This window comes from Mobula birostris, chromosome 22 (assembly GCF_030028105.1).
Source record: "Mobula birostris isolate sMobBir1 chromosome 22, sMobBir1.hap1, whole genome shotgun sequence".
Classification (NCBI taxonomy): Eukaryota; Metazoa; Chordata; class Chondrichthyes; order Myliobatiformes; family Myliobatidae; genus Mobula; species Mobula birostris.
The window spans coordinates 64,078,873-64,095,951 of record NC_092391.1 but is presented as its reverse complement, the minus strand read 5'-3'; the positions used below and the strand labels follow the sequence as shown (position 1 = coordinate 64,095,951).

At 42.2% G+C, this 17,079-nt stretch overlaps 1 protein-coding gene across 2 annotated transcripts in view; it reads right to left on the bottom strand.

Annotated features, from left to right (window-relative positions):
• Positions 1 to 202: 202 nt before the first annotated feature.
• Positions 203 to 17,079, bottom strand: part of LOC140186515 (ubiquitin-conjugating enzyme E2 L3) — a 96,437-nt gene continuing 79,560 nt past the window's right edge. For both annotated transcript variants that reach the window (XM_072240901.1, XM_072240902.1), the window contains exons 3-4: positions 10,247 to 10,433; positions 203 to 2,150 (exon numbers count right to left, since the gene is read on the bottom strand). In XM_072240901.1, coding sequence (XP_072097002.1) covers positions 1,996 to 2,150; positions 10,247 to 10,433 — 342 coding nt within the window. In that variant the 3' untranslated portion in view covers positions 203 to 1,995. The remainder of the gene's footprint in view (positions 2,151 to 10,246; positions 10,434 to 17,079) is intronic.

Below are 17,079 nucleotides of genomic sequence, written 5' to 3'. Positions count from 1 at the left end.
AAATTATGCCTCACCAACGTCTCACAACTTCATCCCAATGAGTGAGAGAAGAGAGAAGTGGGAGGCAGAGAGAAACAGTGTGCTCAGATTTCCAGTACACACCGCGTGAAGAGTAATAAACCGCATGAAGTTTTATTTGAATCCCAAAGTTTGTCAGATCCAGTTTCAGTCACAATTTTCAAGACAAACCCAATTGAGACAATTAAACTTTATCCAGACTAATTTTAATATTGACCGCTTAAAAAAATGATTCGGGGTACTTAAGTTGAGAGGGCGGTTGCTACCATTGTACAGAGAGTACCTGCAGGTTTAACAGCGTACACGAGTCAAAACAGGATACAATTTCAGAGCTTCAGTGGTTAAAATATAAGCCCAAATGACATACTTTGACTAACCTCCACTTACTTACATTTCAGCAGTGTAAATACTTTTTCCAAATACCTTTACCCTTAAGTTCCAATTTCAATTTATTTTCTATTCTTTCCCAGATTAAAGCATGGAAATATGTTTGAGGGAAAAACAAAATGGATAATGAGCAAGAGATCATTTGCTGTGGGCAACACTGCCCTGCCCAGTGCGAGTTTCCACCCAGTAATCAGGCTATCTAAGACAGGATAGAAATAGGCATTTTCACCTCAAGTTACAAGATGATTGAAATTGTAAGTGTGACAAAGCCCTGAAATTAAACACCCCAGACCTTTACTCGTAGAACAACGCTGTGATGTCAAATACTTTTTCCTCTCTACTGAATGAATTAGACGCGAACACATTTTCTGGAGCCAAAAATCAGCATGGAAGGAGCGTGGAGGTTTGGCTCAAATTTCCCCAAAACTGAGCCAAGCTGGATGCAAGGTTTTTTAAAAAAAAGATCAACCATCTCTACAAATGCTAAGTTGAGGTAACACCATTCCTAAACTAGTGAAGCAGATTGTGCGGGATCTATTCCACAGGTGCACAGACAGTATCTGAATCTTGTTAAATGAGCAAAAATCAACCAACAGGGGGAATCAAATGCCTGAGTCACAGCACACAAAGGTCTAAACAGTGGCCAGAAGGAGAATACAGGGGATTCAGCCTGCCTATGTAATCACTTCATGCAAATTCCTACAGCTAATTTTGAATTCTCGGTTGATTAATACAGACCACCAAACTGCAAACAGCTTGATGCTGGTTTAAAACATTACCATTTTGAGTCTCCTCACTGTACATGCAACTTGTCAGCATCTGCATGGATGCGGAAGCTCAAGGCAATGTGGACAGTGGCCAATGTTTAGGGTCATGGCCTGACAACCTACGCCAGGGATAAATCCTCTGAAAGCCAGTTAATTCAGAGGTAACCAAGGAACGGGTGTAAAAAAAACACTTAAAAAAAATTAATCCAAAACATTCCTATTTTGTCAACATTACTGTATAGTAACAGAGCTAAATTACATTGGAATAAGCTGATTTACTCTCGATGGCAATGTTAGCATTTCCCCTTCCCAGCTTCTAAATACATTGTAGGCCAGGGTCCACTTGCAGAACATTCAAAATTAAAGAGAAAAGTAAACACTTGCCCACCTCCTTCAGGACTTTGTCATTCTTCACTGAGAGATTGGTTTGGATAATGTAATTTTTATTGAAAGAGAAAAGCAAAGGCAATAAAGGGAAACATGGATTTGAAGGAAAACAAAAAAACTATTTGTTAAGCTCAAGAACAGAACACCATCTGTTAAAAGAACTTGTGGAATTGAGAGAGAAAAGTTGTTTACTAAGCAGTGATTTTGTGTTTTTAAACTAGAAAGCAGAACTAGACTGTCTTATTTAAAGTTTTAATCCCATCTGAACAGTCATTATCTAAACCACTTCTGATTATATGAAAACTGTAGAAAGTTAGTAACAGCCACAAGTTAACACCAAAGGTGACACTTGCACGTGTTGAGAGTCCTGTTGGATGGTGTTGTTGAAATGTACTGCCCAGAATCTGATGGTCAGAAAGGCAGCTTGACAGAAGTCTTAGTCCACTGGTCGTTTTTCTGCATATTTCTTAGTAAACTCTTCAGCGTTCTTAAAGAATTTTTTACGGTCCTTAGAGTATTCTTCAGCTAGGTCAGCTCTTAGAGGATGCTCGGGCTGTGGGTCATTGACAAGTGCAATGAGTGACTGGATAACTGCAAGCAAAACAAAATAAAGAGCGTTAACATGCAGATTTGAAAAGTACTCAAATCACAGACAGAAAAAAACTGAAAAGATGACAATTCTCCTGAAACAATCTTCAAACCTATCATTCGTGAAATAAGAACATATTGATTTAAACAGTGAGCAGGTCAGCCAATATGCAGAGAGGGAAAGATATAATGTTTCTGGTTGATATTTCAAAATGCTGCAGGCTCGCAGCAGCTCAGGCAGCATCTATGGAAATGAATAAACAGTCGATGCTCCAGACGAGACCCTTCTTCAGCACTGGAAAGAAAGGGAGTTTATGTCCTGTGTGTGATATATGTTGTGTGGTTACACTGTGCACTGGAGGAATGTTGTTTTGTTTGGTTGTGTATATGCACAGTCAGATGACACTGAATTTGACTTGAACAAGGTCTTAGTTCCCCATCTGTAGGAAACAGACTGAGTTTATTCACCTCATGACGATTTCACACATCTCTATATCATCCCTTATTCTTCTATAAAGTACCAACTGCTCAACCTCTTGGTGCCTCCAGGCCCAACACCATCCTCATATTTCTCCTCTCAACTCTTTCCAGTTTAAAGGCATCTTTAATGGCAGCTGACTAATTAAATGATCCAAAACAATACTAGGCTATTTACACACTTTGGAATGTCAACTTAAGGTCCAATTTCCAGTTTGTTTATTGATTGAGATACAGCGCGGAATAGGCTCTTCCGGCCCTTCGAGCAATCCCCTGATTAAATCGAGCCTAGTCACTGGAGAACTTACAATGACCCTTTAACCTACCAACCAGTAGGTCTTTGGACTGTGGGAGGAAACCAGAGCACCTGGAGAAACCAACGTGGTCATGGGGAGAACATACAAATCCCTTATGGGCAGCGACAGGAAATGAACCCAGTTCTCAGATAAGTCTGCACAGCAGAATGGGTGAGAATGGCACGGTGGTCATTAAAATCAGAGTACATTACTACTCATGGAAAGCTTACGTTTATAAAGATGATATGAATTCTGTTTTAGTTGAAAAGTCAGTTGAGGGGTCACCCACGAAAAGGAATTTTCCGTTTTTTTTGAAAGAAGAGTGAAAGATCTCAGGTAGTGAGTGGGAACTTGGTAAATGACTACGGTCAGGATTTTGTAATGCAAAAGGAATTATTCAGCAATTCATTGGAACCCTTTTAGCATAACTGGGTACTGAATCACAGGTGCACCAGTTTAAAAAGGAGATGGATCACAAACATGAGAAGTTGGCAGATGCTGGAAGTCCAGAGAAACACACACAGAATGCTGGAAGAATTCAACATCTCTGGGGAGCAGAAGAGGAACAGAGGAAGGAGAATTTTTCTTTTTAACTGGAAGGAGAAATCGATATTCATGCCATAAGGCCGGAGGCTACCCAACCACTTATCAGTTGCATCTTTTGAAATAATTTTACTTCTTCTGTGAAGTATAAAACAGTACACCCCACACCCAGAGCTCCAGGATCTGCAGAACTTTGCATGTTTATGATGACATTTCAAAGCTGTTTTTTTTTATCATTTCCACTGCATGGTCAGTCCAGAAATAATCAAAATTTACTGACTATTTAAGTTTACTCTGTGCACATCTTCAAATCCAACAAAACTTCCTTCACCAAAAGAGCATAATTGTTCTAGGATTAAGTATGAAACAGGAATAGGAGGAACCTCTTGATTCTGGTCTTTTGTTCAAGATCTTCAAGAATCACTAGATTCTTGGTTCCGGAGGACTGGAAAATTGCAAATGCCACTACCACTCTTCAAGAAGCCAGGGAGGCAGAAGGTATAGGCCAGTTAGCCTGACCTCAGTGGTTGGGAAGATGTTAGAAGATGTTGGAGTTGATTATTAAGGATGATGTTTCAGGCTACTTGGGGGCATATGACAAAATAGGCCAAAGTCAGCATGGTTTCCTTAAGGGGAAATCATACTTGACAAATCTGTTGGAATTCTTTGAAGAAATAACAAGCAGAATAGACAAAGGAAAATAGGTGGATGATTTTCAGAAGCCTTTGACAAAGTGCTGCATACGAGATAGCTTAACAAAATAAGAGCCCAAAGTACTAAAGGAAAGATACTAGCTGCTTGGCAGGAGGCAAAGCTTTTTCTTGTTGGTTGTGGTGACTAGTGGTTTATGTTGTGATTGGTTCTTTTTACATTAACTACCCATTATTTTGATGACAGAATTGATGGCTTTGTGGCCAAGTTAGCGTATGATATGAAGATAGTGGATAGAACTGAAGAAGCAGGGAGGTTGCAGAAGGACTTGGACAGATTAGGAGAATGGGCAAAGAAGTGGCAGATGGAATAAAGTGTAAGGAGGTGTATGGTCATGCGCTTTGAGACAAGGAATAAAGATGCAGACTATTTTCTAAATGGGTAGAAAATTCAAAACTCAGAGGTGCAGAAGGACCTGGGAGCCCTCTGTGATTTTTTTAAATGACCTGAGTGAAGAAGTAGAAGGGTGGGTTAGTAAGCTTTTTGATGACACAAAGGTTGGGGGTGTTGTGGATAGCCTGGAATGTAGTCAGACATTACAGAGGGACATTGATAGATGCAGAACTGGGCTGAGAAGTGGCAGATGGACTTCAACCCAGATAAGCGTGAAGTGGTTCATTTTGGTAGGTCTAACTTGAAGACAGAATATAAAATAAATGGTAAGACTCTTGGCAGTGAGATCTGAGAGATCTTGGGATCCGTGTCGATCGGACACTCAAAGTTGTTGTGCAGGTTGGGAGTGCTGTTGAGAAGGCGTATGGTGCTTTGGCTTCCATCAACAGTGGGACTGAGTTCAAGAGCCGTGAGGAAATGTTACAGCTATATAAGACCTTCGACAGACCCTATTTGGAGTACTGTGTTCAGTTCTGGTCACCTCACTACAGGAACGATGTCGATACTATAGAGAGAGCGCAGAGGAGACTTACAAGGATGTTGCCTCGATTGGAGGGCGTACCTTATGAGGACAGGTTGAATGTACTTGGCCTTTTCTCCTTGGAGCGATGGAGGATGAGTGGTGACCTGATAGAGGTGTATAAAATGACGAGGGGCATTAATCTGGATAGCCAGACGTTTTTTCCCAGGGCTCAAATTGCTAACACAAGGGGGCATAGTTTTAATGTGCTTGGAAATAGGTACCGAGGGGATGCCAGAGGTAGGTTTTTCCACACAGAGAGTGGTGGGTACGTGGAGTGCACTGCCAACAGTGGAGGTGGAAGCCGATACAATAGTCTTTTTAGAGCCTCTTAGATAGCTACATGGAGCTTAGAAAAACAAGAGGGCTCTGTGCTGGGGAAATTCAAGGCGGTTTCCAGAGTAGGTTACATGGTTTGCACAACATTGTGGGCCAAAGGGCCTGTAATGCACTGTAAATTTCTATGTTCTATACCATTTTATCCTTAAATCCATAAAACTGCTCTCAACCCTTATAATTACCTTCATCTGCATTTACATCAGCGTTGCAGACTTAAATTTCTTAAAAATTTCTTGTAAATTTGAAATTCTACCATGCTATGATCACTCTGCCCTAGAGGAACTTTTAGAACAGCACAGGAACAGGTCCTTCAGCCTTCATTGTGCTGAATCAGCCAAAAAGCAAATCAAAAACACCCAAACACTAATTTTGCCCACCTACACCATGTCCATATCCCTCCATCTTCCTCACATCCACATGCCTCTCCGAACGTCTCTTAAATGTCTCTAATGTATTTGCCTCTACCACCATACTGGCAGTACCTTCCAGGCATCCACGACTCTCTGAGTAAAAAACTTACCCCTCACACCCCCCTGAAACCTATCCCCTCTCACCTTCAACGCATGCCCTCTGGGTTTAGACATTTCCACCCTGGGAAACAGATCCTGTCTATCTATGCTTCTCATAATCTTGAAAACCTCTATCAGATCTTCCCTCAGCCTCCAGCACTCCAGAAAAAACAACCAAGTTTATCCAGCCTCTCACGATAGTACATGCCCTCTAAACCAGGCAGCATCCTGGTAAACCTCTTCTGCATCCTCTCCAAAGCCTCAACATCCTTCCTACAGTGGGGCAACCCGGAACTGTATGAAATACTCCAGATGTGGCCTAACCAGAGTTTTATAAAGTTGCAACATAAACTGTACTGGAGATCATTAAATAATCCTGTCACATTAGGTAACAGTCCACTCCCTGGTTGATCCCTCAATAAAACAATCTCAATACATGATAAACTTGATTTCAAGGTGACTGTTGCTAATTTAACTTCACTGGTCGTTACATAGGGGGTAATTGATAGGAGATTTGTGAACCAACAGAAGGCTGAGAGTTGGGATATGTAGGCGTTTTTCTGGTTGCCAATAAGTAGTGAGCAACTGCTGTAGGGGGTCGGTGCTGGGCCTGCAACCATTCAAGATGTACAGTACATTAATGACATAGAAGCAGGAATCAAGTGCAGTGTATCTGAATTTGTTCAGAAAGATATAGATAGGTTAATTGAGTGGGCAATAGTCTTCCAGAGAGGTTGGTAATGTTGGTAAATAGATGAAAAAATTATTATTTAAATGGTGAGGGATTGAATTTAAGAGTAGGGAGGCTATGCTACAACAAGTAAGGAGACCAAAATTACATGTTCATGGATTCACTACTCACTGGGAAAAGCCAGTCTATCTTTTCTCATGTAAGGAGACATGAACTGTGTGCATTACCAGTACCTGGAGTAATGCATGACGTTCTGGTCTCTTCACCTGAGAACAGCAGAGGAGAGTAGATCACCAAGCTGGTGCAGGAGATGAGGGGTTAAACTACGAGGAAAAAATGAGTCTTTGGGACTATACTTGCTGGAATTCAGAAGAATGAGAATATAGAAACACAAAATTATGAAAGATGCACGAGAGAGATGGGAAAGTTGTGTCCATTGGTAGGTGAGACTAGTACTAGCCTCTCAAGATTCAGGGGAGTAGATTTCAGAAGCAGATGAAGAGGAACTGTTTTTTCCCCAGAGAGTGGTAAATCTGTGGAATTATCTGCCCAGAGAAGCAATAGAGACAACTGTATTAAATATATTTAAGATACGGTTAGATAGATTTTTGCCTAGAAGGGGAATGAAGGTTTAAGGGGAATAGGCAGGTTGGTGGGGCTGAGTCCAGATCAGCCACGATCTTAATGAATGATGGCCTACTCCTGCTCTCATTTCTTGTGTTATGACGATTAAAATCACCCATGACCATTGCAGCACCCTTCCTGATTTTATACTGTGTAGCTACTGTAGGGGAAATGCCAACTACTTCCATCAAGTGATTTCTTATCCTAACTACCTACAGAAAAGATGTAAATAAGTTTGAAAGAGTACCAGAGAAAATTTACAAGGATGTTGTCGGGTCTGGAGGACCTGAGTTACATGGAAAGAGTGAACAGATTAGGACTTCATTCCTTGGAATGTAGAAGATTGAGAGATTTGATAAGGTATACAAAATTATAAGGGTATAGATAGAGTAAATGCAAGCAGGCTTTTTCCACTGAGTTTGGTTCGGACTACAACCAGAGGTCATGAAGTGAGTTGAAAAGTTTAAGGGAGACATGAGGGGAAACTTCTTCACTCAGAGGGCTGTTAGTGTGGAATGAGCTGCCAATGCAAATGGTGGATGCAATCTCGATTTCAATGTTTAAGCAAAGTTTGAATAGGCACATGGATGGTTGGGGGTATGGAGGGTTATGGCCCCAAGTGCAGGTCAATTAGAGTAAGCAGTTTAAATGGTTCAGCACAGACTAGACAGGCCAAAGGTCCTGTTTCTGTGCTGTACTTCTCTACGACTCAAGAATCAGATTTATTATCACTGACATCATCTTTATACGACATCATAATTATGTACCATGTCATATGACGTGGGCGATCATAGTCTTTCCAAGATCATGATTGTTCTTGTCAAAATTTTCTACAGAAGTGGTTTGCCATTGCCTTCTTCTGGGCAGTGTCTTTAAAGATGGGTGACCCCAGCCATTATCAATACTCTTCAGAGTATTGAACACTGGCGCCAATAGTCGCATAACCAGGACCTGTGATATGTACCAGCTGCTCACACAACCATCTACCATCTGCTCCCATGGCTTCACATGATCCTGATTGGGGGAAGCCAAGAAGGTGCTATACCTTGCCCAAGAGAGATGCATCTCCACCCTGCCACTCAACCACAGACATATGTTGTGAAATTTTTGGAGTGACAAATTTACAAATGTTATGGGACCCAGGAATTTGTAGGCCCACAACTAGCAAAGGTGAGGATGAACTCTGCCACTTGTAAAAAAAAAAATCCACTGATTATAAGATCTTAAAAGTCTGACATTTAAACTATTCTGATGAAGCGTCCTGATCTGAAACATCAACTATTCATTTCCCCTCATAGATGCTGCCTGACCTCATGAGTTCCTCCAGCATTTCGTGTTACATCAAACAGATCGAAGGGTAGAGGTCAGACTAGGAGTGGCCCATTGTCCCTCCAGGCTCAGGGGTTCAGCTCAGGGCTAATGGCCCTGACTGGTAAAACAAAACTGTTACTGAATCAGTAATGAAGTATCCTTCTACATCTGCGTTGGATGGTATTTCCGAGTCTCCACCCAGGACTTGAGTGACTGACAGCAGTGAAAACTGAGAAGAAGCTACTGACACGATGAAGGAAGTCCTGAATAAAGCCAATTAAGTGTACCAGAAAAAATATTAATATTGAACTAAACCAAAGAGCAATATCAACTTACCTTCTCCTTGGTGTATTCACTACAATACCCTTCAAAAATCATTGTTACCTTGGACCCTGCTCAAACATTGTCAGCAGGGTCCAAGGTAACAACTGTCCAAGGTAATCATTGTTTCAAAGTAGGGCGCCTGGCTGAGATAGAGTCTCTATCCTCATCTTGCCTCTGAATGCTGCTGGAATGTGGAGAGCATCAACATCCAGATCAGGTAAGGGCAAGCACGGGGCAAACTTTAAGCAAGGTCCTGACAGCCCAGTTGGCATGGCAACATGCTACATATGAACAGCAGCTCTAACCCCATCATGAGCCTCAAGTCATTTAAGACTGCCTACTGTCTATTATCTTACAGGGCTTAACACTAGCAGGCAGGTGTGTGCGCGTGTGTGCGTACTAGATCTGGGACCTCCCTGAAGCGAGGTCATTCTATCAACAGGCAGAATAGTCAATGACAAAATAATAAGCCTTGCCACAAGATTGAAGGGGTGATCATCCAGTATAACTATAAGCAACAGCAACTGAACTAAGATCTGATGGTGGACTCCCTGTGGAGTACAACAGCAATGCGAAAACGGCCAATTCTACCTCCTGGTCCTGTCAGTGAATGCTGGACTTCCACTGATCAGAATGCACACACAAGATCAATTGTTTCAATGACAAGATAAAACCTTTTCTGTATGTAAAGCTATACACACACAAAATGCTGGAGGTACTCAGCAGGTCAGGCAACATCTATGGAAAGGAGACATCTCGGGTCGAGACCCTTCATCAGGACTGGAAAGAATGAGGAGTCAGAATAAGAAGGTGGGGAGAAGGGAGGAAGAAGTACAGGGTGGCAGGTGATAGGAGAAAGCAGGAAAGGGGAGGGGTAGAAGTAAAGAGCTGGGAAGTTGATTGATCATAGAACATAGATAAACTATGGTACAATACAGGCCCTTCAGCCCACAATGCTGTGCCGAACATGTACCTAGAAATTACCTAGGGTTACTGATAGCCCTCTATTTATCTAAGCTCCATTTTTTAAAGCTCTTGAAAGACCCTATCATATCCGCCTCCACCACCGTTGCCACTGGTGGAAAAGATAAAGGGCTGGAGAAGGCAGAATCTGATAGGAGAGGAGAGGATAGAAGATCATGGAAGAAAGAGAAGGGGGAGGGGCAGCGCAGGGAGATCAAGGGCAGGTGAGATTATGCGCAAAGCTGCCTGATTTGAAGACATTGTCATATTTCTATTTCTCCATTTAGAATCAGGAAAGTTCTGGCAAACACTGTTATTTGTAACTGTAATGGAGCCAAATCAAGGAAAAACAAGCAAGTCTGAAACAGGATTAATTTGCCCTGTTAACCTTCTCTCACCTTGGTCAGTTTTGGTTGCTGGTTTCCAGTTTTCTGCACTAATGACTGGGAGACAAACTTGTCCTTTTTCATCGATGTTGGGATGATAGATCTTTGTCTTGAATGTAATTTTAGGTGGTTTGAAAGGGTATTCTGATGGAAAGCTTATTTCAATCCTGAAAGCCCCTTTGTCATACGGAGGGTTATCCTAGGAGAGAAGAGGAGCATTTTAATACGTTGGAAAAACCACTGAGTGGTACTGCTTAGAGAATAAACATCTTAACCAAATAAGCAGAACTGAATTAAATTCCATATTTGGGATTTCCTCTATAGAAACATTACCAATAACCCAAACCTTTTAAGATACCATGATACTTGAGGTTTAAAACCAGCCAAATCGCATACAATAGCAACACACACAAAACACTGGGAGAAATCAGGTCAGGCAGCATCTACGGAAATGAAAAAGTAGTTGACATTTTGGGCCGACACCCTTCGTCAGGACTGGAAAGGAAGGGAGAAAGAAGCCAGAATAAGTAGGTGTGTCACATCTGCCATGGCTAATACCTTATTTTAAGGTGACTGAAGGAAAGTATAGGGGGGATGTTATCAGCAGATTTTTTTTTAAACACAGTATTAGGTGCTACCAAGGATAGTGGTACAGGTAGATACACTGGGGATATTTAAGAGTTTCTTTGACAGGCACATAGATGAAAGAAAAACAGAGGGCTGTGAGGGAAGGAAAGATTAGATTGATCTTGGAGTAGATTAGATATTTGGCATGACACTCCGAGGTGAAGAGTCTTTGCTGGGCTGTACTGTTTCATATTACAGTTTTCAGTGGTAATGTATACAAACACAAATACATAAACTATACATTTTTTTAATTGCAAGATGGCCATTCTGGAACTTCTGTGTTGCCCATTTAATATTTTCCAAGATATAGGAGCAGAATCAGGCCATTTGGTCCATCGAGTCATTTCATCAAGGCAGATTCATTTCCCACTCAGCCCCAATCTCCTGTCTTCTCCTCGTATCCCTTCATAAGCTAACTAATCAAGAGTCTATCAATCTCTGTCTTGAATATACCCACTGACTTGGCCTCTACAGCTGCCCGTGGCAACGGTTTCCACAGAATCACCACTCTCTAGCTAACAAATTCTTTCTCGTCTTCATTCTAATAGGATATCTCTCTACTCTGTAAGGCTCTGTCTTCTGGTCCTAGAGTCCTCCACTGTAGGAAACATCCTCTCCAGTTCCACTCTACCGAGGCCTTTCAATAGGTTTCACAGAACATAGAAATTTACAGCACATTACAGGCCCTTTGGCCCACAACATTGTGCCACCCACATAACCTACTCCAGAAACTGCCTAGAATTTCCCTAGCGCATAGTGCTCTATTTTTCTAAGTTCCATGTATCTATCTAAGAGGCTCTTAAAAAACCCTACTGTATCCACTTCCACCACTGTCACCGGCAGTGCATTCCACGCACCCACCACTCTGTGTGAAAAATTTACCCCTGATGTCCCCTCGGTACCTATTGCCAAGCACCTCGTGTTAGCCATTTCAGCCCTGGGAAACAGTCTCTGCTTATCAACACGATCAATGCCTCTCATCAGGTTACAGTGAAATCCCCTCCCTTCCATCCTTTTGAATTCCAGTGAGTACAGGCCCAGAGCTATCAAACACTCCTCATATGATAATCCTTTCAACCCTGGAATCATTTTCATGAAGCTCTTTAAATCCTCTCCAATGTCAGCACATCTTTTCTTAGATAAGGGGCCAATAACTATGCACAATGCTCCAAGTGAGCTCTCAGCAATACTTTATAAAGCCTCAACATTACATCCTTGCTTTTATATTCTAGTCCTCTTGAAATGAATACTAACATTGGTTTTGCCTTCCTCACCACTGACTCAATCTGCAAATGAACCTTTAGAGAATCCTGCACAAGGACTCCCAAGTCCTTTTCATTGTAATACAAACAAGAATTGCTTGCACAAACACGAGGAAATCTGCAGATGCTGGAAATTCAAGCAACACACACAAAAAATGTTCGTGAACGCAGCAGGCCAGGCAGCATCTATAGGAAGAGTCGACTGTACCTCTTCCTATAGATGCTGCCTGGCCTGCTGCATTCACCAGCAAGAATTGCTTGCAGATCCCCAGTAGGTATCTATGAAGGCCAAAAAGAGTGAAGGTTTAGAAACATCAAAAACCTACAGCACAATACAGGCCCTTTGGTCCACAAAGCTATGCCGAGCATATCCTTACCTAAGAAATTACCTAGGGTTACCCATAGCCCTCTATTTTTCTGAGCTCTGTGTACCTGTCCAGGACTCTCTTAAAAGACTATCGTATCTGCCTCCACCACCGTTGTTGGCAGCCCATTCCACTCTCTGCGTAAAAAAACTTGCCCTGACATTTCCTCTGTACCTACTTCCAAGCACCTTAAAACTGTGCCCTCTCGCGTTAGCCATTTCAGCCTTGGGGAAAAGCCTCTGACTATCCACACGATCAATGCCTCTCATCATCTTATACACCTCTATCAGGTCACCTCTCATTCTCCATCGCTCCAAGGAAAAAGGCCGAGTTCACTCAACCCACTCTCATAAGGCATGCTCCCCAATCCAGGCAACATCCTCGTAAATGTCCTCTGCACTGTTTCTATGGTTTCCACATCCTTCCAGTAGTGAGGCGACCAGAACTGAGCACCGTACTCCAAGTGGGGTCTGACCAGGGTCCTATATAGCTGCAACATTACTTCTCGGCTCCTAAACTCAATCCCATGACTGATGGAAGGCCAATGCTCTCTTTTTGCATTACTTGTTTAATTTTTTAAATATATTTCTCAAGTAATTTTGTTTTTAAGTATACATTTCACTGTACTGCTGCCACAAAACAACATATTTTGCAACATACACCAGCAATATTGAATCTGATTCTGAACATCTGAGGTAACTCTCTTAATCAAAGACCCAGGAGTTCAAAATGACTTAATAAATTCCAGCAACACACATCAAGGTTGCTGGTGAACGCAGCAGGCCAGGCAAGGGAACTGTGCAATGGTCTAGAAGAGCATCTACTCAGTTAAGGCAATCTAATAAGTGTTTATTAAACTTACAACATAACATCTCCAAAGAGGCAAAGCCATAACTCTAGCTCATCTTGGATTTTGCTAATGATGTAATCCCAAATGTTCGTATACCTGGTATTGCACACAATTCTGGTCACCCCATTATGCTGAGGTTTTGGAGAGGGTGAAGAACAGGTTTATCAGGATGCTGCCTGAATTAGAGAGCATGTAATATGAAGAAAGTCTGGAACAAACTTAGGTTGTTTCCACTGGAGCGGTGTTGGCTGAAGGGAGATCTGATAGAGGTTTATAAGAGTATGAGAGGCACAGATAGAGAGGACAGACAGTACCTTTCTCCTAGGGTTGAAATGCTGGTTTTAACCAGCAGGCATGCATTTAAGGTGAAAGGAGGTAATTTCAAATGAGATGTGAAGGCCAATTATTATTATTTTTTTTTACAGAGAGTAGTGGGTGCCTGGAATGTGCTGTCTAGGGTGGTGGTAGAGGCAGAAACATTAGGGATTTTTAAAGAGATGTTTAGATAAGACACATGAAAGGATGTGGACATTTTGTAGGCAGAAGAGATTAGTTTAATTGGTTCAGCACAACATTGTGGACCAAAGGGCCTGTTCCCGTGCTGTACTGTTCTATGTTTGACCTAGTTCAAGATATTGGAATAGAAAATATATCAGTGAGAATGAATCAGTACCCCCTTGTGCAGAGGATCAGTGTCAATTGTACTACAGATGGTAGCACTCTTACCAACATCAGAAGGGTTTAGTACAAAAATTTTAGCCGACAGGGAGTATCACAGTAGCATTACACACTTGGAGATGCCTTCACTCAGATAACACAATCGGAGCCACATCTGATCTCTCAGATGGATATACAATGAACAAGGCACCATCTCAGAGAGCAAAGGAAAGATGCCCAATGTCATTGTCGGTACTAATCCTAAAATCAATATTAGTTAGTGAGAGGAACTGACTGGATTGAGTTAATAACATCACTTAGTGATTGTTGGGTGAGAGAGCACTGCATTTCCTTTCATTATAACCACACGGCAAAAACATCCATTTTGGTTGTTTGCGTTCCAGAGGATGAATGATTCATATTGCTTTCACCTCTCACAATAACTTGCAAAGTTTCAGAAATTATCAAGCATGACAATTCTACAAGTTTTGGCAATGACTCTGCCATTACAAATTCGACCTTCACCAATTTGTTATTTTGAAAGCAGCTGTAAGCAGACGATTGTAGAGTCCCAGAGTTAGACAGCACAGAAACAGGCCCTTCTTTCCAACTGGCCCGTACCTATCATGATTCCCATTCTAAGCTAATCCTATCTGCCTTCTTTTGGCCCAAATCCCTCTAAACCTAGGGTCCACAGACCCCCTGCTTAATGGTATTAGGTCCATGGCATTAAAAAGGTTGGGAACCCCTGCTCTAAGTCTTTCTTATCCGTGTATTCTGTCCAGGTCCCTTTTAAATGTTAAAGTGCTTGCCTCTATCACTTTCTCAGGCAGCTCCTTCCATACACTAACCAAACTCTGGGTGAAAAAAGTGCCCTCCAAGTTCCTATTAAATCTCTCCCCTTTCATCCTAAACCTCTATCCTCTAGTCTAGGAGCTGGCAACATGCAAGGTGGATTTTGTGCTCCGGCTCCAACCAAAGGTGAAATTTATTGTCCTGTTTGCCTTTTTTATGAGCAAAGATTATTAAGACAGTGCTGAATATTAAGAACACTACAACGTGTGAGGGTAATAATGAAGTACTGCACAGTTACGGACTAACATGGGGAGTGGGCTCTCACTCTGCAAACTACTACGGCTACTTGGGGAAGTGGCTGTCGGAAACAGTGCACTCAGGGAAGCATGGTAAAGCTAGACTTAAGGCAGATCCCTGTTGATTCTACTGTACTTGCTTACGTCCGATTGCTGGAAACTAAACTGGATTACCTGTGTCTGAACCAGCAGCAGATGAGAGACTGTTGAACACTCATCTTGACAGAAAGGTGGCTTCAAGACACTATTCCAGGACCTGGCCAGAAGCTGCCACCTCAACACTGCAGGACAGCTTCAAAATCACGGACTGGAGCATATTCAGGGAGATGGCTACCTATGATCAGCACATCAATATTGATGAATATGTGGGATCGGTGACTGGCTACATAGGAAAATGCATTGAGGGCGTTACCATGATTAAACACTACACTGCCAGGGCAACCAGAAACCATGGCTGACTGCGAAGATTTGTGCATGCTTAGGTAGGGCTGCATGCCCACCCCCCATTGATGCTGTCGGATCTTGGGCAAGGTTAAATTGACACAGTTTGTGGATTGGACTCTGTAGTTCACTTTATGATGTGTTTCTGGTCTCTCCTTTTTTTTGTTGTTATCTTGGGTGATTTTGAATCAGCGGAGCCTGCAGATAATGAACACTGAGCTGAATAATTAAGATGGTTTCCATTCCGTGTAGCTGAATCTGTGGCATTCAAGTCTGGCGATCCAGATCTGTACCAGAAAAACAGGTATGACTTGTGGAGGGTTATTTCAAGGGCAAAGAGACAATTTCAAATGAGATTAGAGGCGACATCGGATGCACAACAACCCTGGCAGGGTTTGCAAGACATTACTTTCTACAAAGTGAAACCCAAAAGCGTGAATGGCAGCGATGCTTCCCAGATGAATTCAACACCTTCTACACCCATTTTGAAAGGGAGAATATAACCGCAGATGTGAAGATCCCTGCTGCACCTGGACCCTATGATCTCTATCCCGGAGGCTGATGTTAGGTTGTCTTTAAAGAAGGTGAACCCTCACTAGGCAGAAGGTCCTGATAGAGTACCGGGTAAGACTCTGAAAACTTTTGCCAACCAACTGGTGGGAGTATTCAAGGACATTTTCAGCCTCTCGCTGCTACGGGCGGAGGTTCCCACTTGCTTCAAAAAAAGGCAACAATTATACCAGTGCCTAAGAAGAATAATGTGAGCAGGCCTAATGACTATTGCCCAGTAGCACTCACATCTACAGTGATGAAATGCTTCGAGAGGTTGGTCATGACTAGGCTGGAACTTTTTGCCTCAGTAAGGACCTGGACCCACTGCAGTTTTCCTATCGCCACAATAGGTCAATGGCAGACACAATCTCAATGGCTCTTCACACAGCTTTAGACCATCTGGACAACACAAACACCTGTGTCAGGGTGCTGTTCATCAACCATAGCTCAGCATTTAGCACCATCATTCCCACAACTCTGATTGATAAATTACAGAACCTGGACCTCTGTACCTCCCTCTGCAATTGGATCCTCGACTTCCTAACGGGAAAAGCACAATCTGTGTGGATTGGTGATAATATCTCCTCGCTGGTGATCAACACTGGTGCACGTCAGGGTGTGTGCTTAGCCCACTGCTCTACTCTCATGAACACTCCTCACTTTTTTAATACAGGTCCACAATAACCTTATCCGAAATCCTTGGGGCCAGTTGCATTTCGGAATTCAGAATTTTTCGGATTTTATAAAATGGATAATTATATTGATAATTAACCTGTCTCAGTGCAGGTGGACTTTAGGACCCGGGGGAGCTCCGAACCTACACACATCCTCCCGTATACTTTAAATCTAGATTACTTATAATACCTAATACAAAGTAAATGCTATGTAAATAGTTGTTTAGGGAATAATGACAAGAAAAAAAAGTCTGTTCATGCTCAAGCAATGAGTGCTGGAGAGAGAACTTCCGGGTTTTCCCGATCCGTGCTCTTTTTCACTAAGT